The sequence below is a fragment of the Pristis pectinata genome, chromosome 1, assembly GCF_009764475.1.
Source record: "Pristis pectinata isolate sPriPec2 chromosome 1, sPriPec2.1.pri, whole genome shotgun sequence".
Lineage (NCBI taxonomy): Eukaryota > Metazoa > Chordata > Chondrichthyes > Rhinopristiformes > Pristidae > Pristis > Pristis pectinata.
This window is the reverse complement of record NC_067405.1, coordinates 97,186,139-97,208,713: the sequence shown is the minus strand read 5'-3', so window position 1 is coordinate 97,208,713 and position 22,575 is coordinate 97,186,139. Positions and strand designations below refer to the sequence as shown.

General features: G+C 41.8%; 1 protein-coding gene across 2 annotated transcripts in view; it reads right to left on the bottom strand.

The window, feature by feature from the left end:
* Positions 1 to 17,501: 17,501 nt before the first annotated feature.
* LOC127573061 (alpha-(1,6)-fucosyltransferase) overlaps positions 17,502 to 22,575 on the bottom strand; it is a 592,121-nt gene continuing 587,047 nt past the window's right edge. Inside the window, exon 12 of one of the 2 annotated variants that reach the window (XM_052020880.1) lies at positions 17,502 to 18,647. In XM_052020880.1, the coding sequence (XP_051876840.1) occupies positions 18,318 to 18,647 (330 nt within the window). In that variant the 3' untranslated portion in view covers positions 17,502 to 18,317. The remainder of the gene's footprint in view (positions 18,648 to 22,575) is intronic. The other variant, XM_052020871.1, reaches the window with a different exon arrangement.

Sequence of the window (22,575 nt, the reverse complement as noted above, 5' to 3'; positions counted from 1 at the left end):
CACCCAAGGGAAGCACAGGATAAACTTGTGACTCGATAAGTGGGATAAAGAAGGATAGCGGAACTGTGGATCAACCTGAGCTTTTTTCAGCCACAGAGGTTTCGACAGCAGCCTGGCTTTAAATTACCTCCTCCATTGATGGAGAGTGGAAAATCCGGCTCACAATTTTAAAAGTCATATTACGTGGAGCAAGAAAGAGAAGCAAGGAAAGACTGGAATCCACAGAATATTGAGTTGACCCTAATGGCTTTAACAACAGAAATGCATTTCAATGGGTGGTACAGTGAAACAAAAGCACCTATTGAACATTACATCCACTCATATGAGACTGGGATAAATAAGGCTCTATCGTTTAATTATTTTACTAATTGTTTCGCTTTACAGTCAAAGTGAAAAACAGTTTAGATTCGATAGATAAGATATCTTCATTAGTCACACGTACATTGGAACACACAGTGAAATGCATCTTTTGCTTAGAGTGTTCTGGGGGCAGCCCACAAGTGTCGCCACACTTCTGGTGCCAACATACCATGCCCACAACTTCCTAACCCATACGTCTTTGGAATGTGGGAGGAAACCGGAGCACCCAGAGGAAACCCATGCAGATATGAGGAGAACGTACAAGCTCCTTACAGCAGCCAGAATTGAAAACGGGTTGCTGGCGCTGTAATAGCGTTATGCTAACTGCCACACTACCGTGCCTGAATGTCGCATGAAAGTTTCTGCACGGGACTAATTTGGCTGTTCTTGAAGTAAAATATTTTGAACATAGCACATAAAACAGTATAGTGCACGAACAGGCCCTTTGCCCATGATGTCTATGCCAACCATGATGCCAATCTAAACCAATTCCATATGACTGCGTGTGGTTCTTACCCCTCCATTCCCTGCCTGATCATACGTATGTCTATATGCTTCTTAAACATTGCTATTGTATCTGCTATCACCACTTCTCCTGGCAGTACGTTCCAGGCACCTACCACCCAGCCTTGATAATCTCCTTTAAACTTTATCCCCACTCAACCAATGCCCGCTAGTATTTGACATTTCCCCGCTGGAAAAAAAAGACTCTGACCGATCTATGCCTCTCATAATCATATACTTCTACCAGGTCACCCCTCAGCCTCTGACATTTTAGCAAGAACCATCCAAATAAGGATAATGTGAGTAATTCTGGAGACACAACAGAATTTCATCCCAAGGAAAAGAAGCACACTAAGGGGAGGATGAGGCAACCATGGCTGATGAGGGAAGTCAGGGACAGCATCAAAGCAAAAGAGAAAGTATACAATATAGCAAAGATTAGTGGGAAGCCAAAGGATTGGGAAGCCCTTAAAAGCCAAAAAGGGGCAACTGAAAAAGCTCTAAGTGAGGAGAAGGTGAAATATGAAGATAAACTACCCAATAATATAGAAGAAGATTCCGAAAGTTTTTTCGATATGTAAAGGGTAAGAGAGAGGCAGGAGTGAACATTGGACCGCTTGAAAATGATGCTGGAGAAATAGTAGTGTGGAACGGGGAAATAGCGGAGGAGCTTAACAGGTACTTTGCATCAGTCTTCACAGTGAAGGACACCAGCAACATGCCAGAAATTCAAGAGAGTCAGGGGGCAGAGGTGAGTGTAGTGGACATTACTAAGGAGAAGGTGCTGGGGAAGCTAAAAGGCTTGAAGGGGGATAAATCACCTGGACCAGATGGACCATACCCAAAAGTTCTGAAAGAGGTAGCTGAAGAGATTGTGGAGGCATTAGCAGTGATCTTTCAGGAATCACTGGAATCAGGGAGAGTCCCAGAGGACTGGAAAATCGCAAATGTGACAATGCTGTTTAGGAAGAGACGGAGGCAAAAGACAGGAAATTACAGGCCAGTTAGCCTGACCTCAGTGGTTGGTAAGATTTTGGAGTCTATTATTAAGGATGAAATCTTGGGGTACTTGGAAGTATATGATAAAATAGGATGAAGTCAGCATGGTTTTGTTAAGGGGAGATCTTGCCTGACAAATCTGTTAGAATTCTTTGAGGAGGTAACAAGCAGGTTAGACAAAGGAGAGTTGTTGGATGTTGCATGCTTGGATTTCCAGAAGGCCTTTCACAAGGTGCCGCCCACGAGCCTGCTAAACAAGATAAGAGCCGATGGTGTTAGAGGCAAAGCACTAGCACGGAGAGAAGATTGGCTGACTGGCAGAAGCCAGAGAGTGGGGATAACGGGGTCCTTTTCAGGATGGCTGCTGGTGACCAGTGGAGTTCTGTAGGGGTCAGTGCTGGGACCGCATCTTTTCACTTTATACATTCTGGATGAAGGAACGGATGGCATTGTGGCCAAGTTTGCAGACAATACCAAGATTGGTGGAGGAACAGGTAATGTTGCAGAGTCAGGGAATCTGCAGAAGGACTTGGACAAGTTGGGAGAGTGGGCAAAGAAATGGCAGATGAAATGCAACGTAGGGAAGTGTGGATTTATGCACTTGGTAGGAAGAATAAATGTGCAGACTATTTTCTAAATGGGGAGAAAATTCAGAAACCAGAGGTGCAAAAAGGAACTTGGGAGTCCTGGTTCAGGATTGCATCAAGGTTAACCTGCAGATTGAGTTGGTGGTAAAGAAGGCAAATGCAATGTTAACATTCATTTCAAGAGGACTAGAATATAAAAACAAAGATGTACTGCTGAGGCTTATAAGGCATTGGTCAGACTGCGTTTGGAATATTGAGAGCAATTTGGGCCCTGTATCTGGGATGTGCTGGCCCTGGAGAGGGTCCAGAGGAGGTTCACAAGACTGATTCCAGAAATGAAAGGGTTAATGCACAAGGACCATTCGACATCTCTGGGCCTGTACTCGATGGAGTTCAGAAGCATGAAGGGGATTTCATTGAAACCTACCGGATACGGAAAGGCCTGGGTGGAATGGACGTGGAGAGGATCTGAGGGCACAGCTTCAGAATAAAGGGACATCCCTTTAAAACTGAGATGAGGAGGAATTTCTTCAGCCAGAGGGTGATGAATCTGTGGAATTCATTGCCACCGAGTGCTGTGGAGGCCAAGTCATTGGGTGTATTTAAGGCAGAGATTGATAGGTTCTTGATTGATAAAGGGGTTAAGGGTTACGGAGAGAAGGCGGGACAGTGGGATTGAAAAAATCAGCCATGATTGAATGGCGGAGCAGACTTGTTGGCCGAATGGCCTAATTCTGCACCTGCATTTTATGGATTTAATGGAAGTTTTCAAACAATGGTGTTTCAAAAAAAAAGCATAGTCACATGAAGTAATGGATGATTGTTCCTTGTCTGGATCTTCAATTACTTCATTTTCCTTGGTTGCACCTTGTAAGTCAGCTGCCTACAACAATAGCCTGATGACAAAAAGACAGAGTAAAATTGGGTAACTCTGAATGCCAAGTAATAAATGGAATCCAGATATGGTGATTGTTATTGATCTTCAGATGTTCACAAAGACTGAGGATCAAAATACCCAGCACAATTAGACATTTCCCAAATGTATGTGACATATAATAAAGTTCAGTGTTTTACCTGAAGTGATAATAGGAATATATCTAATGCATAATCAATATTACTTTACTGAAGGGAAAAATTTGTTTCTCTGGAGCTATGTCTGATCATGATCTTTTATTTTGGGCTGTACAAAATATTCTCCTTCTCAGGCAGTCCCTCGGGATTGAGGATGGCTTGCTTCTATTCTGTTTTTGTGAGTTCTAGGGTGACCGATGAGGTCAATGCAGGAACCGCTGACCCTTTCAGAGGGGGGGTAGGAGGTACTTGATGGGGAGGGTGGGTGGGTAGTCTGCAGGGTGATGGGCTGCTTCTGCCGTTTAAACTGTCCTCTGTATTCTTTTGAAGCATGGACCTGAGATTCTCAGTACTATGTGAATGCTCCTCTCCACGAGGCGGTCATAGACCAGAGACTCCCAGGAATGAGTGCAGATGTTGCAATTTTTCAAGGAGGTTTTGAGGGTGTGTGTTTTTTATGCACAAACACTCACACACAGACATTCACTCACGCTTCAGGTGGTGCTCCCACTCCCTTGTTGAAGACCTTGTTGCTTTCAATCCCACTCCAGAGATGACACTCCACTCCAGCACTGCTCTCACTTAGATAAAATATGGATTTACAGGAGACCGCTTTGCCCACTCTAGTAGCAGTGAAGGATTCTATTGTGCTATTTTAAACAAGATAATGACATTCTCTCTGATATTCATACTTCACTAACAGACAGAAACATTAACTCTACTTCTCCTACAGACCTGCTGAGTGTTTCTGGCATTTTTTTTGCTGATAAAGGGAGCTGGGTGATGTTGTAGGTTGAGGGGAGAGGTTGGTGGCTTAAATATTGAAGGTGGTAGCATGAACACAAAGCAAGTGAACAGCTCTGTTCTGGGCAGCCTCAAGTGCAGCTGTTCCCTGGAAAATTAGAATTGCATTTATGGTGATTTAGCTGCATTCAAACTGACGTTCCTGCACTCGGATTCTTTTGAAAGAGCTGGGACTCTGGACCTAGCCTGCAAAGCTTTTGCAGTGGAAATACTTCTGATCAATTTCAATACAGCATTGGAGATATCAGTGTTGGCTGCTGGTAGTACAGATTTTATCCATGACATAATACTCAAATGGACTACTATTGGAATGCCAACAGTGAAAGTGAACAATTTATCAATCTTTTTATTTTGCACTGTTCTTGCCAAGAACTTATTTTGCGAGAAATGAAGAGTGAAAGCATGATAGTGTTTCTACCATACCAGGCTTCTCAAACTCCCAGCTTTTTGATATTTGATTTGCTTCATGTTTCTCAGAGTATTTCATAACCTTGAAGATAGTCAGTTTGTCAAAATTCTGTCAATTGAATTATCGTGTTTACTCAGGCGAGAGGAGAGAGAAAATATTTTTGCTGATAATATTTTCAGAGTACAAGGATCATTGTTATTTATGGCTGGAAGAGGCAGGGCACATCCATAGTCTGTATTGACTCGTATCTAATTTAACAGGTTTGGACAGCTGTTCTGCTTGTCAGCAGATAGAATTTATTCAAAGTCCTGACTTTCAAAAAGAGCTGAGTATGAAAGTATATGGCATTAATATGAGTGCCTGAGAAACCCTGGAACAGAAATAACATGAAATCTTCAGGCAGAGCAGCAGAGATTTCTAACTCCTAACTTTTTTTTAAAGGGCCTGTTAAAGTATTATGTGCAGATCCGTTCTCCTTGCCTTTGGCAGGATATATTTATGATAGAGGGAATACAGTGAAAATTCACCAAATTGATTCCTGGCTGGGAGCTTATCCAAGAGGAGAAATTAAATAGAATGGGCCAATCCCCCCTGAAGTTTAGAAGAATAAGAGGTGATTTTATTGCAAAACACAATTCTTAAGAGCATTTATGGATGATGTTTCCCCAGGAACCAGGGGCTTGACTCTCAAAATAGAGGGTTGGCTATTCAGGATTATGATGGGAAGAAGTATCTTCTCCCAAAGGGTAGTGACTTTGGGTATTCTCTCCCCAGGAGGGCTGTGGAAGCTCAGTTGCTAAGCAAATATTGACAGATTCTTGGATATTAAGGGAATTAAAGGATGAAGGTCTTGGTGGAGAAGAAGTGTTGCTGAAAGTAAAAGATCAGCCATGATCATGTTGAGTGGCAGAGCAGACAAAGAGCATAAACTTACTTTTATTGATCACCAATGAACTCTAGAAAATAGGATTTTAAGTTATGCATGATTTCGCAAGTTAGAACTATTGATTCTTTATGTTAGTTTTTATTTAGTGTTTGACACCTGCTTTTGGCAACTTGGTGCTCTCCATTGTGCTGCAATTAAACCCACAATACTGCATGCACCCATTGATGTGGGTGTTGGATGCCAGTAACAAAAGAAATAATTGGCTTTACATTGGAGGATCACACCCTATCAATAAGAACTGCCTGGGACTTTCACTGATTCTGAAATTTAAAATAGCTTTTTTTTGTCTAGCAACCAATGTCAAGTTGATGAGGTGGTCAGCTTCCTATCCAAGATACTGCTGGCAGTTTGACAACTGCAATACTGGAAGCAGAAACTCCTTCATCATAATGCAGTAATACTTAATTTATTGGACAGCACTGACCTAATGTGGATAGCAGTCATATCCTGTCAAACCAGTCTTATGACTTGCTGAGCCTAAGCTGACGAGGGTCCAAGAGGGAAGCTCATCTTCCAGAAAACGAAAACACAACCCACACATTCTATCTGAAGTGACGGACAGTGAATGTTTTGTATTTTTTTTCACTACTTTGAAGCAATTCTGCTGCGGGAGAACGAAAGACAGTTAGTGGGGGAATGGGGTTGCTGTGTGAGCCAGCACAAAGCCTCGATGGACCAAAATCGTCCGTTTCTATGTCATAAGAAAAAATGAAATAGGAAACATTCTTCCCAGATATTCTTCCCGAAAGATATGGTCTTATTTTCTCCATATCTCTTAATTAAGTGCCATTTGTGGTTAGACAAGTAACGAGAATATTTGCTCTTGGATGTCTACCCTTGTTGGTTGGACTGATGCCAGGGGATGTGTCAGAGAACTGCCTGCAGATTCTATTCAATTGCAGTGGAGGACCATTTGGATTCCACTTGCCACTTCACTGTTTTAGGATGACCAAGGCAGTGACCTCAGCGTATGAAGGATGCAACATTATCTTCCAATCATTTGGCATAGGGCAGATGTATCGTGCCTGTGAGATATTGAACCCTTACCACAGAGAACAGATGTTATTCCTTGAACTGGAAAAATACAATGAAAAGAAAGCAAGTAAATAAACAGAACATCTACTATGTATCTCTGTGCTGACTGCACCACAGTATGTGGATTGAATTACTGCATTTAAAATTACTTCCAAAGGACGCCATTTGGCCCATCATTGCCAGTGCTGGCTCTTTGAAAGAGCTACCCTATGCCATATTCACTTGCCTTTTCCCTGTGACCTTTCATATTTTCCTTTTCCAAATATTTATCCACTTCCCATTTGACCCCCTTTTGGGTAGTGCACTCAGGTGGCGTGACCCTTGATTTATTTTGATATCTCAGCTAAGTAGGAGAATCATGGGCTGGCCTTGAAAAGTCATGGATTGACCTTGGCATCCATGGGCTGATGGAGGGAGGGCATATGTATGTATCAGAAGGTCTGATTGCCATATGATACTCCCAGCTTCAAGTGTAGATGTGTTGATTTCAGGTCATTAGATTGTGTTGATTTCAGGTCAGTAGATTAGGTTGTTTGTGACATGTGATGCCCTCCACAATTAAATAATTTGGCATCACACTTCAGGATAGCACACTTAGACAAGATCAAAGGCTATGGAAGAGAGAACAGAGAAAATTGAAAACAAAAGCTGGTATCAAAATAATTGTTATATTCTGAGAGCATTTTGATTCCATGTGGGCAAAATTTCACTTAATAATTTCAGCAAAAATCAAAAAGATCAAAATGTTTCTCCACCATAATTAGCAATGAAAGCTACCACAAAGGATATGACATCCAGTCTTTGCAGCACTGCTTGTTGCCCAGGAGGAATGGAAGGTTTGCTCTTTCAGGAATTTGGAAAGGATTTCAGCTGAATTGATAGGAAATTAGCAGAATGAATAGAAAATTGGCTGAAAACAGAGATCAATGATCATTGGTTGGTTTTCGGGCCGGAATATTTCCTCCAAACCCACAAGCTGACTAGTTATCCACCCCAATGGCCCTGGTGATCTGTTTGTTCCCCTCCAACCACAGTATTTTTTCTTTTAACCACTTGTCCCCCACAGTTGGCACCCTCTGCAATCAGCGCCACTCCTCAAACTGGGCTGCCACACCCAACAGCAACCTCCCACGTTAAGGACAGCTTCCTGGAATCAAAATCTCCCTGACCATCACCTCATAATGAATGCCATTATAAAATAGTTTGGAACTGTTTGTTTCTTATTAATTATAAAACAAACCACAGATGGAACTCTCCACACCCCACTACCATCTTCTGCATTTCTACAAGCTGTTCTCATGAGCTTCTTTAACAACCCAGTGAAGCAAGCACCTCGTCCAGAAATCACACTGCCTTGAGCAGGAACCCAGCATGAACAAGGCCTGGAGTTAAATTCAGCGGGATTCTTTTAAAACATATTTTGCTTGGTTGCCTGATCTCATAAAAACTCCTCCACAAAGAGCTCAGCCTGAGGTGATAATCCAGGCCCATCTGTTTATATTTCCATTCATATTGCATGAAAATTAGCTGGCTTTAAAATTTTTGACAACCTGACCTGTGAAAAGCAACTTCATGTTAATTTAGGTGAAATTGTTACTGATATTCAATACAGGGTTAAACTATACAACATTAAAATAGATCTTGATATTGACCCATATTAACTGATAGTTGGAGTTTACTGCTTAACTAAGTCTAGTTGCATGTGATTGCTTTGAGCTGTAAACTAATTTTCACAATCACACTGTAATAATATCTACACCAATCGGTCAGTGAAACTATCTTAACACCTGTGACTAAATGGCATTTCTCACACATTATATTAGTTTGAGACAATGGGTTTTATGAATGTAAATAAACATCTGTAACATCAAAATAGACAGGGACTTTGACCAAAGGAAGCACATTTAGCAGCACTAATCGATTTATTCAACAGCTCAACTAACCAATCCTGACACAGAGAGCTGGGTCAGATGTCACTTCTTTGGGCAGGGATTCAGGTTCTTGGACCATTGGGATCTCTTCTGGGGTAGAGGCCATCTGTACAAGAGGTACAGGTTGCACTTGAACCAGAGAGGGACCAATATCCTTGCAGGGAAATTTGCCAATGCAACGATGAGGGTTTAAACTAGATTGGCAGGGGGTGGGACTCTGAGCAGGAGCAAGTCATGAGATAAAGCAGTAGCCAATGAGAGCAAGTTTTGTAATCAGGATAGCCAGAGGCACAGTAAAGGCAGCGAAAGGAATACTCAGTTAAACTGTATTTATTTCAGTGCATGAGGTTTAACAGGTAAAGCAGATGAACTCGGGGTGGATTGGCCCTGAGGTCTGGGATGTTATAGCCACAACAGAAACATGGCTAAGAGAAGGGCAGGACTGGCAGCTCAATGTTCCAGGATACAGATGCTACAGGCGGGACAGAGGTACAGGTAAGCAAGGAGGGTGTGTTGACTTTTTGATAAGGGAGAACATAGCAGTACTTAGAGATGACATTCTTGGGGGAATCGTCCAGTGAGGCCATATGGGAACTTAGAAACAAGAAGGGGAGGGTCACTCTAGTGGGGCTGTATTTCCGACTGCCCGGTATGTGGAGAGAAATTGCTCATAGTTGTAAGAATAATAGGGTTGTATTAGTGGGAGATTTTAATTTCCCTGGTATTGACTGGACTACCCAGAGTGTTAAGGGCTTGGACAGGGTGGAATTTGTGAACTGTGTCCAGGAAAGTTTCCTGAGTCAATATTTGGGAGGGTGCAATACTGGACCTCCTGTTGGAAAATGAGGCAGGGCAAGTAACTGAGGTGGCAGTCAGGGAGCACTTTGGCTCTAGTGACCATAATTCTATTAGTTTTAAGATAGTGATGGAAAAGGATAGGACAGATCCACAGGTTAGGGTCCTAACCTGGAGCTGGGCCAATTTTGGGGGAATTAGCTAATTTCCCAAAGGGCTAATTTTGGGGGAATTGGGGAGGATGTAGCAGAGGTCGATTGGGTGAGCCTGTTTGAAGGGAAAGGAACGAATAGCAAGTGGAAGGCTTTTAAGAGAGTTATATCAAGAGTCCAGGAGCAGCGTGTTTCTGTTAGGTTGAAGGGTGAATCTGGCAAGAGATATTGAGGCTCTGGTCAAGAAAAAGTATAAAGCACACATTGGGTTTAGGAGGTCAGGGGTGAGTGAATCCCTTGAGGACTATAAAATGATTAAGAATACTCCTAAGAGGGAAATCAGGGGGGCAATGAGAGGGTATTAGATGGATCTGGCAGGGAAGGTAAAGGAAAATCCAAAGAGGTTCTAAAGTTATATTCAGAGTAAAAGGGTGGCTAGGGAGAGGGTAGGTCCCCCCAAAGATCAGCAGGGCCACCTATGTCTCTAGCTGCAGGAGATGGGTGCGATTTTTAACGAATGTTTCTCTCCTCTGTTTACTGAGGAGAAAATCATGGTTACTCAAGAGATGAGGGAAACAAGTGGTGATGTTTTGGAGGGCATTCGTATTACCAGTATTTGCAGTCTTACAGCACATTAATGTGGGTAAATCCCCAAGGCTTGACTGAGTGCATCCTCTGGCTTTGTGGGAGGCTAGAGAAGAAATTGTGGAGGCCCTTGCAGAGATATTTGCTTCATTGTTAGCCACTGGTGAAGTTCCCAAAAAACTGGAAGGTTGTTAATGTTGTTTTGTTGTTTGAGAAGGGTAGCAAGGACAAGCCAGGGAACTACAGGCTGTCAGCCTGACATCAGTCATGGGGAAGTTACAAGAGGGAATTCTGAGGGACAGGATCTACCAGCATTTGGATAAACTGATCAGGAGGAGTCAGCATGGCTTTGTGCATGGAAAGTCCTGCTTGAAAAATCTTTTGGAGTTTTTTAAAGAGGTAACCATGAAGGTAGATGAGGGTAGGGTAGTGGATGTTGTCTGTTTGGACTTTAGCAAGGCCTTCGACAAGGTCCCGCATGGCAGGCTGGTCTGGAAGGTTAGGTCCCATGGAATTCAGAGAGAGCGAGTTAGGTGGATTCAAAATTGGCTTGGAGGTGTGAAGCAGAGGGTAGTGGTTGAAGGTTGTTTCTCGGAATGGAGACTGGTGACTAGTGGTGTGCCGCAGGGGTTGGTGTTGGGACCCTTGTCATTCATTATGCATTCAAATGATTTGGATGCGGATGCACAAGGCTTGATCAGTAAGTTTGCAGATGACACGAAATTAGAAGGTGCTGTTGATAGTGAAGAAGGTTATTGTAGATTGCAGAGGAATCTCGATCAGTTAGGGAAGTGGGCCGTGGAGTGGCAAATGGATTTCAATACAAGTAAGTGTGAGGTGATGCGGTTTGGAAAGGCAAACCGGTGTCGGACTTGTGCTATGAATGGTACGGCACGAAGGAATGTAATGGAACAGAGGGACGTTGGAGTAGAAGTGCATAGTTCATTGAAAGTGGCATTACAGGTAGATGGGGTGGTGTAAAAGGTGTTTAGCACGCTGGCCTTCATCAGTCAGGTCGTTGCGTGCAGGAGTTGGAAAGTTATGTTACAGTTGTATAAGGTGTTGGTGAGGCCACACTTGGAGTACTGTGTACAGTTTTTATCACCCTGTTATGGGAAAGAGTGCAGAAAAGAGTTACGAGGATGTTGCCAGGACTAAAGGGCCTGAGTTGTAGGGAGCGGTTGGCCAGGCTAGGTCTTTATTCCTCGAAATGTAGGAGAATGAGGGGTGACCTTATAGAAATGTTTAAAATTATGAGAGGCATAGATAAGGTGGACGGCAACAGTCCTTTCCCCAGGGTAGGGGAGTCCAGAACTAAAGGGCATGGATTGAGGGTGAGGGGAAAAATTTAAAAGGGACCTGAGGGGCAACAATTTTTCATGCAGAGGATGGTGAGTATATGGAATGAGCTGCCAGAGGAAGTGGTTGAGGCAGGTAAAATAGTATCATTTAAGAAGCACTTGGACAGGTACATAGAGGGGCGGGGCTTAGAGGGATATGGGCCGAATGCAGGAAACTGTGACCTGCTGGGTGGGTACTGTAGTCGGCATGGACTCGTTGGGCTGAAGGGCCTGTATCTGTGCTCAATTGCTGTATGCTGTAATAGAAAGATAAGTGGAAATATGTGGTTGAAATACAGTTTCAACAGAGATAAGCAGACAAGATCTCAGAGTCAAATGACATTGTGGATAGGGAAATATTTTCAGCTACTAAATGTATGTGTGGGTTAGAAATATGACACCAAGATTTCAAATCAGCTGCCTCAGCTTCATTGAATTGCCCTGGAGAGACATGGGGCCAATGACTCAGGAACAGAGGTTGTAGTTGTATCAGAAAACAATGTGTTCTGCCAAAACCCAGATAGCTGTCAGTGATGTTCATTTGCAAAATAACATTAAAAGGTGGATAGCATATTATGAACAATGCTGTCAAATAGCTTGGAAAACATTTTTACACAAACCTCTGCTCTAATTTTTAAATGTAAAAAATATTCAAAAGGACAGATCATCTGAAAATGCCACAATTTACTTTAAGCACCCAGGTGTGTTTGACCTGCAGTTCAACCCTGCCTTTTGTTGCTCCTAGATAAACAATATCTCAGTTTTAAAATTCTCACCCTGGTTTTCCAATCCATCCATGGTCTTCCTCCTACCTCTGCAAAAATATTTACAGGTGAGAGGACATTTCGATAAAGCTGTATGTTTTTTTTTTAAAAAAAGCATGCGAGATCACTGGCTTTCTAAACCGAGGCAGAAATAAGAAAGTTGTACAAAGCCTTTAATAACTGCTACTTGGGGTTGAGTGACTTTAATTATGTGGAGAGATCATAGGAACTGGGATTGTTATCATTATAGTAGAGAAGCTTAGGAGATTTACTAGAGTATTCAATATCATGATGGGTTTTGCTCAAGTAAATGTGAAGAAACTGCTTCCCATGACAGAAGAGTCAGGAACCAGAGGATAAAATACTTATGTTGATTGGCAAATGAAGCAGGAGTAAATTTTTCATTGCGAGTTATGATGAGTACAGTGGCAGGAAGTTGGGGGGGGGGGGCGGGTAAATGTAGATTCACTAACGATTGTGGAAAAAATTTGAATACTCGAAGGAGGTAAAATTGTATGGAGATAGGAAAAGGAAAGGAGCGTGGGACCAATTAGAGAGCTATTCCAAAGAACAGGTAGGATGAATGGTGGCTTTGTGTTTAGGAATATATGATTCCATTTGCACAAAATCATTGGATTGAAATCAAATTTACCACAGCACCGGTTAAGTATAAAGTCCGAACAGACTTGAAGAGGGGAAATAAAGATATAAGGTGTAGCATAGTGGGTTAATCTTTGTCCAAGAAAGAGGGTGATCATACTACATGCTGTCCTTAGTTCATTAGCAGTTGGGTCTTGAGGGTCTATGGGAAACACGGAGGAGAATAGATTAGAGATGGTGGGGAATCAATGCAAACTCTCCCCTAAACCCTGAGAAGGAAGGATCTAGGGACAGCCAGATGTCCACTGGAACACAATTAAGAATGAGGAGTGTGGTCACATTGACTAATGAGGCCTGGGATTGTGCGGAGCCCCATTCATATAAAAGCAAAATCACCAGGACCCCTGGGAGGAAATGTGAGAATAAAGACTTCTAGTATGTTCCCGTCAGACTCTGAGGAACCAATAAATGTGAATGACCAATGATTAATGTATCAAAGTCCAGTTGTCCACCTATATGGGTTGTGTAGCTATGTTTTCTGTATAAAAGCCATGATTACTTGTAAGGTGGTGGAAAGGCCTGTGAACTCTTTTCCCTGTATGTACGTAACTCAACCTCCTGCATCTTCAGACTGGACTATTAAGTGTCACCTCTGTTATTTAGCACTGACCATTTAGTTCAGCAGCCAATAAGAGACTTCAGTGGTTACGTTACTAGACTAACAGCCAGAGCTCTGGACTGTTTTGTCAGAGGCACGAGTTTGAATCTCACAGTGGCATTTTTATTCAAGTTACCAAGTAAAAAAAAAACTAGTCCTAGAAATGGCAACTATTGGAACCATTGGATTCTCATAGAAACCCATCTGGAAAGGAAATCTCCCTCCCTTGCACTTTCTGGACCATATTCGGCATTTAACTGGTTCATGGGTTAAAAAAAGGGATGAGATCCTGCAAGCTGAATATAAGGAGTTAGGAGATAAATTAAAAAGCAAGGCCTCAAAGGTAGTAATTTCAGAATTACTACTAGTGCCATGTGCTAGCAAGAGCAGAAATAGGAGGATTTACAAGATAAATGTGTGGCAAAAGGGATACTATAGAAAGATGGGATTTAGATTCCTAAAATACTGAGACTGGCAGCATTGTGGGACTGGGAATGCAGGAATGGAATGGCTGATTATCTGAAATAGTTCAACTCGAGTCATAAAGGCTGGAACATGCCACGTCAGAAAATGACGTGCTGTTCCTCAAACTGTACAGGAGGCCAAAGACAGATCAGAGAATGTGTGGGAAGAAGAACTAAAGTAACAGGCAACTTGAAGCTCAGAGTCACCTCTGCAGAATGAGTGGATGTCGTCTTAAATAGTCACCGTGTCTGTGTTTGGTATCCCCAACGTTGAAGAGACTGTTTTGTGAGGACTGAATGCAGCTTCATAAATTGGCAATGCTCCAGGAGACATGCTGCTGTAGCTATAACTGGTTGAGAACATCAATCAGTGAAAAGTATTACAAGTATTCAATGATATTAATAGCAAAGGAACTTCAGCCTGGTTCTGGAAACTCAAAATGCCCTTTCAGTGATCAATCTTTCCCTGCATGCCGGGGTGGTATGTTGCCTCTCAGGTGCCAGTGTCAAGGATGTCTCAGAGTGGCTGCAGAACATTCCCAAGGGGGAGGGTAGCAGCCAGAGGTTGTGGTGCACATTGGCACCAATGATATTGGTAGAAGAGGGAAGGGTTAGGAAAGAGGATGAAAAGCAGGACCTCAAAGGTAGTAATTTCTGGATTACTCCTGGAGCCAGGTGCTAGTCAGGGCAGGAATAGAAAGTTAGAACAGATGAATGTGTGGCTGAGGAACTAGACACGAAGGGACGGATGGGTTGCAGTGTGTGTTTGTTTTCACGCTAGGAGTATTTGGGGTAAGGGTGATGAACTTAGAGCATGGATCAGCACATGGAACAATCAGTACATGGCCATTACAGAGTCTTGGTTGAGAGAGGGACAGGACTGGATGCTGAATGCTCCAGGGTTTTGATATTTTTGAAAAGATAGAGAGGGAGGTGGGGGGGGGGGGGGTGGAGGGAAGGGGAGAAGTTGAACTATTAGTTTGGTACATCATAATTGGGGAAATGATAGAAGGCTTATCCACTGAGTCTATGTGGGTAGAACTCAAAAATAGGAAAGGTGCAATCATTCTGATGGGATTATACTACAGACCCCCCCCCCCCCCCCAATAGCCACTGGGACATTGAGGAACAGATATGCAGGCAGATTAGGGAAAGGTGTAAAAACAGGGTTGTTGTTGTGGGTGACTTCAACTTCCCTACTATAGACATCCCTTCTTAGCACAAGAGGTTTAGACGGCAGAATTTGTGAGGTGCATCAAAGAGCATTTCTTAAATCAGTATGTTGATAGACCAACGAGAGGAGGGGCCATACTGGACCTGGTGTTAGGAAATGAGCCTGGCCAGATGATTGACCTTTCACTGGGAGAACGTTTAGAGAACAATGACCACAACACCTTAAGTTTTAAGATAGCTATAGATAAGGATAAGTATGAACCTTGCGGGAGAGTATTAAATTGGAGCAGGGCAAATTACAAGATTATTCGGCAGGAACTAAGGAGTGTTAATTGGGAACAGCTGCAGGAAGCGTTTAAAAGGTTTGGGAAGCTAAAATCAAACAGAGCCCTTGAAGATTATAAAGAAGCTAGAAAAGAACTAGAGAAGGGAATTAGGAGAGCCAGGAGGGACCAATGAAAAGTCCTTGACAAGTCGGATTAAAGAAAATCCTAAAACATTCTATACGTACATCAAGAAGAAGATAACTGGGGAGAGGATAGGACCTCTCAAGGATAAAGGACGGAACATGTGCTTGGAGGCGGAGGATGTGGGCGAAGTCTTAAATGAGTACTTTGCATCAGTATTTACCAAGGAGAAGGACATGGGGGTTCATGAGATCAATGTGGAGCATGCTGATATACTGGGGCATTTTGAGATAATGAAAAAGGTAGCGTTGGGTCTCTTTGGAGAGGGTGCATAAGAGGTTTACCAGGGTGCTGCCTGGATTAGAGGGCATGTGCTAGAAGGAGAGGTTGGACAAACTTGGGTTGTTTTCTCTCGAGCGGCAGAAGCTGAGGGGAGACCTGATAGAGGATTATGAGAGGCATTGATAAGAGTAGACAGCTGGTATCTTTTTCTCAGGGTCGAAATGTCTAACACTTGAGGGTATGCATTTTAGGTGAGAGGGGGTAAGTTCAAAGGAGATGTGTGGGGCAAGTTTTTTTTGTTTTACACACAGAGAGTGGTGGGTGCCTGGAATGCACTGCCAGGGCTGGTGGTGGAGGCAAGTACGATAGAGGTGTTTAAGAGGCTCTTAGATAGGCACAGAAGGATTAGTTTAGTTAGGCATTCAATTACTGGTTTAATTAGTTCAGCACAACATCGTGGGCCGAAGGGTCTGTTCCTACGCTGTAGTGTCCTATGTTCTATGCATTACACAGTAATTGAGCATCAGTTGGTACTTGCTAATTGGAATTAGAATTTGTTTCTTTAAAGGGACAGATAAGCATAATCAACTTCACAACAGAAGAAAGATTCATGTTCTTTGCATTATTAATAATGAATCATCAGATCACCTGAGCAAAACCATCAGTTAATATTTTAAAAAACACACAGTAAAACAAAGTTTTTTTTTTGGAGTGTTACGGGGTTGCAGGGAGCAGTATGGTATTTGTTTTGGAATGTTCTTGCAAGGTATTTTTTATTTTCAGATGACTCTAGGGGAGCATATGCTTAAAACAGAAAATTCTGGGAATCCTCAGCAATTCAGGCAGCATCTGACAGAGAGAAACAAGAATCAGCATTTCAGGCAGAACAGGAAGAGTTAGCCCTTTAAACTTGCTGAGCATTTTCTGCTTCTACTTCAGACTTCTAACATCTGCAGTCTTTTGCTTTCATAAAGGAGTATTTCCAATTAAATAAAATCTGTTAAACAGAAAAGGTTTCACAGGGCTTTTCCATCATTAGAAGGAGGTAGAGGTTGGAGAAACAATTTCATGATGAATATGAATACTCCAACCAACAGTTAGCTTAATAATTGTACATACTACAGAAGCAGAAGTTTCACACATTCCCCTATGATTCAGCTGCTTAAGACAATAATAAAATGAGCTTTGGCTAACAGGATAGTTGTCGATTCGACATTCAGTCCATGTTGAGTATGCAGAATTGGCATTTACTGGCCTGTATCTGGTAGGGGAATATCATCCAGCATTCCTGTTCCAACTACTATCCACGGCTTCCATACCTGAACCCCATCCAGGACTCCTGTTCTCAAGCCCCTTTCAGGTTTCCAGTTCACAAGCCCCATCCAATGATTCTGTTCCCAGTTGTTATCTAGTGACTCTAGCTTGAATTCTGAAGTTGCAGTATGGTTGGGCTCATCCATAAGGAAAAAGTCCACCCAATACTCACTGTCAAGACTTGAGCATAAGGACCAGCAACTCAATAAAACTGTGTCCAGTAAGAAAACCAAGTTTGACGCTGAAAGTGACAAATCTTGCCATGAAAAATACATTTTCTACTTCAGAGGACCTTGAAATAATTTGGCATCAGATTGCTTCACATTTCATGCAGATTTATTTAAATAAAAATATAAGGCACCTTTTAAAAGATCAAATTTTGGACATATTAATTTAATAACCAATGGTGATAAATAACCATATTAATACTTAATAGCTGAGTAACACCTAAGTTGCTGAAATAATGGAGATCAAACATTCATAAGCTTTGAAGGCTAACGCCACAGTTGAATGCCATCCTAATCCTAAATATATCAGCAACAATGAGGAGAAACTCTAGCTTAATTGGTTTCATTTAGATTTATTTATTTTTGTTATCAAAGACAATGTCTGGAAACATTATGTATTAAAGATTCTGTCCATGATTTTGCTTTTACAAAAGACTGTGAAATGAGGATGTGCACTTGATTATTCTGACCTTCCCTTCGCCTACCCTTGTAAAGGAGAAACCCTTTTATTTCTTGAGAGAGTGTCATCTTAAGAACAGGCTGTGGAATGGATTAAGTCTTCATGATTACACCTCTCCTGCCTGATGCTTAACCTTTTTCTTTCACGCCAAGATTTCAAAGACATCTCATTGCTAATGCTGGACTTGGTTCTTCAGGAAGGTCAACGGTTGAAGAATGTTAGGCACCATGACTGGACAGACATTTGCTCATGCTCTAACCTGTACAACGGGTCAGTGTCAGTCACTGAGGATTACAGTGAATTAATGGCAGACAACCAAACACAACCAACAGCAGGATGATGGAGGGAGACGGATGCATCTGCACAGAACTCAAAGTTTAAAAAAAACATTGGCTGGATTTCAGATTTATGGCGAGATACATTCACTGAGACTGTGGAGTGTCCTTGCAGCTACTGTGGCTTCTCGTTGTCAGCCTCTGGATAGGTTGGGTACTTAATGGTCTCGATGCTCTCCTTCACTTTGTAGGATGGATATAGGCCTGTTCGCCCAGATTTTCTATTGATACCTTTGGAATAACCATCCCAGTGGTTGCCAGCCACTCCAATCAGATCTCCAGGCTCCAATACAATTTCCTCTGGAGTCTGTGGTTTGTGAGGGTAAATTGCAATCTGATTGTGTGCATTCTGTCCACCAAAGTAGTAGATGTCATCCAGAGAATGGAAATAACCTGATGCATCGGGGTGTAACGTCTGCATTATCTCATAGGCCACTCGACAAACCTGGGAAACAGAAACAGAGAGTAATTGTTGTGAACAGCTCAGTTTAAAGCAGCACCACTTTACAGTACAAACAATACAATCGTGTTTGCACTTATTGTGGAAGACAATTAATCTCCTTGTGTGAAGTTTATAGAAGGATTTGGTTTGGATATTCAACCAGAGAAGAAGCAAAATATTTTGAAGTTTTGTGTATTTCATTGGAGCTCGCATATCTCATCCTCTGGCACCCTTGTCAGTGATGATGGGTTCACAACAATGCAAAATACCTTCAGTGGACCAAGATAGTGATATTAATTTAAGGGACTGTGAGATTCCATTTAAGTAAGGATTACTTATGAAAACATAGGCTTGATATTTACAGGCTCTCTTATTAGAAGCCAGGTGTTAGAAACATCGAGTTTTAGTTCTGTGCCCAGCTTTAACTAATGGCTTTGAATTTGTACTCACTTGTAAAATCACTCCTGATTATCTGTTATGAGAGTCAGAGTTGTACAGCATAGAAACAGACCCTCTGGCCCATCGTCTCTATGCCGACCATTATGCCTATCAATACTAATCCCACTTACCTGCACATGGAATTAGTGACCTGCTCATAAATTTGTCAATTGTCCAGATGCTTCTTAAATGTCATAACTGTTACTAATTCCACCACCTCCTCTGGCAGCTCATACCAGATATTAACTACTCTTTGTGTGAAAATTTTAAACTTAGATCCCCTTTGAACCTTCTCCCTCTCACCTTAAATCTATGCCCTCCAGTTTTAGACATCCCCAACATGGGAAACAGAGTAGATGGCCAGCGTCTGTCTATGCCTCTCATAATTTTATGTACAACTATCATGCCACCTCTATCTCCTTTGTTCCAGGGAAAAGAAACCTAGCCTGTCCAACCTGTCCTAAAAACTCAAGCCCTCCAATCCAGGCAACATCCCTGTGAATCTTTTCTGCACTTTCTCTAGCTTAATCAAATGCATCCAATCGGCTGGTGACCAGAATTGCACACCATACTCCTAATGTGGTCTAACCAACTTTTTGTACAATTGTAACTTGCCTACGTTATTGCCTGTGCAGGTATGTACTGCACCTAAAACTACACAGTACCCGGCTACTGATTACCCTTGATGAATGGAAAACACCGTAGGGTAGATTTTCTTCTCTGGACATCTCCTACTTTTCCTCTTTGGGACAGCATGCCCCACTGACCAATTGGCAGTAATTAACTGCAGCTATGACCACTTGTAACAAAGCACCCGTGACCACTTTTAAGAAGCAGACCATGTTTCAGCAGTTATAAGAATACTTTTTAAAAGCAACATGGAGTAAAAGGAAAAAAAAAGTTGCAGTAACAAAAGCCAAGAATGCATCTTGTATAACAGCACTGCATTGTGTGTTTACTGCTGAATAAGTATTAATGCTACCATCACAATCCATATACTTTTCAGTTAAAGATGACTAAGAAAAATCTGACTGCAAACTTGAAACATTCATGAGTAAAACATAAAAGGGGACAACGCTGAAGGGAGAGAAACAACATTGTCAATCTACTTGATTTAATCTGAATTCTCACTCTTACTGAATTCTTTAATCAGAGTGAAACACCAGAATTTGGGAAGACACCAACACCCACTTAGAAGAAGAATAGCAGCTAAGAGCTGAAATAAGGACTACTGCTTAGGAATTCTTCCCCGGTTATTAGCACTAAATGTGTTATTTAGCTGCACCAACACTTTGTACTCTGTTTTTGAAATTCAGTTCTGATGACTTCAATGGAATGAATTATTAACACATACTCCTACACACTGATGCTAGTAAGTAGTGCCTTCAATGTTACAGACCAGGAATGAAGTTTTGGGCACACCAGTACAAGAGAAGCAATGCTCTGCCATTCAGGAGGCTTGAACTACCAGCTCTTCATCCTTCAATCAGATAGTTGGGAACTTTTTCTTGAAAGGTATTAGGGTTAAAACGATACTTCTGCAGCCTGAATGAATGAAGTACCACGGCATCATTTCCATTGAAAGGTGGAAACTTCAGAAAAATGGAGGTTGAACCATTGAATATATTCAAAGCTGGACAGATATTTGGTCTTCAGGACAGTCCAGAATTATGAGGAATAGGCAAGAAAACAGAGTTGAAGCTGAGAATGAATCAGCCATGATCTTATTGAATAACAGAGCAATCTTGATGGTCCATGGGGCCAACTCCTGCTCCAAATTCTTATAAGCTTTTCGTCACATTCAAATAGTTTCTTCTCTGGATTGGTGTCAATCTTTGATAACGCTCCCTTAAAGGTGGTATATAAATACTTGCTGTTGTTATTGATTCCCATTCTGATCTGGTCTATTCTTTAGCAAAGTTGGACAGGTTGAATGGGATGGCATCATGTGTTAGAACCATAGCTTCTTAAGTATGTGGTATTTTAACTCAAGCATCAAATGTGTTCTTGGTATTCACTGTGACATTTACAAAACCAATGGCTGCGATTTTTGCATTAGCATTTCACTGTCAAGCAAATATATTTCACTTCTGTGTGAAAGAACTCTTTACTAAGTTAAAAGATTTTTTTGAGTAGCAGGCTCATGAGGTTTAGTACTGTAATGGCCATAAGTTTCTGGGGTACCTGATAACCTTCAGAGTGGGATGCTCCCAAGCTACCATTCATGCTTCCTAACACGTTTTACTCATTGAAGCATGTGAATTTTCAGCAGTGAATTGATATTAGCTGATACAACTTCTGCCCTTTCACCTGCTCACTTCCCAATTTCCAAGGTCTTAAACTCACCTTCCAGGGAAGCAAAATATTTATTTGTTGCCTAAAATGGGAGCTTTCTGCACACCGGGGAGACCAAATGCAGGTGGAATGATTGCTTTAGTGAACATATCGGTGTGGTCCACCAATCTGAGTATAAACCTCTGGTTACCAGTCACCTCAATTCCCATTCTGAGAGCTCCATCTCTGATCTCTTTTACTGCTCTATTGGAGGTAAGTGTAGACTGCAGGAACTGCATTTCATCTTTCAAGTTAGCCATTTCTAGCCCAAACCCACAACTTTAGATCTCAATCACTCTTCCCATTTTTTCCCCAGAGAACAGGTGCTTACAGTGATTCTGTTGTTCCTATTTACACCTCCTCCGGACCCAAATATTCTTTCTTTACTTGAATTATGACTATCGACTCTTGCCATGTGCCACTGTCCCTTCTTTACTTCTTCACTCCATCCCATTGTGACTGCTACCCTCAACCCTTCCCTTATATGCTCCGAACCTCTTGTACTCACTCAAAAGCAGTTAAATCTTTGATTTTTTTTTCAATTCTACTGAAAGCAGAAAGATAAACTCTGTTTCTCCAAAGATGCTACATAATCTACAAGAATTTCCCAACTGTACTTGAGCTTTCCTGTGTTGTTGCCAGAAGTGTCTTACTGCTTTTTACTAAATGTTTTTCCAAACAAGTCAGCTTCCACTAATAGGCTGTGTCGACTAAAGATCATTAATGGCTGACGACCTGCTGAAGAGATCTGAGCTTTCACTTGCTTTCAACCTCAAATATTAACAGTCTTCTGACAAAATTCACGTACTAAAAATTGAGATCTGCTCCCAGACAGTGAGACCAAATAACAATGTAGCAGGTGGAGTAGTAGTTAGGATCAGGTTGAGCTTCTTAGTTTAAATGCTACATTAAGTTATTTAGTCTCACCCAATCAGAGATATTCTTTTTGTTTTACCCATTTGTTCTCCACCTTTTCTACTGCTGAAAACTAACTTGTCTTCTGTCTTTCCCAATTCTGATGAAGGGTCCCAGACCTAAAATATTTTATGTTTCTCTTTCCACAGTCGTTGCCTGGATATACTCTATTTGGAATCTATTTTTATCTGCACTTATTCTCTGTGATGGGCAGCAAAGAGTGCCATCCAAAACAGTGCTCAAC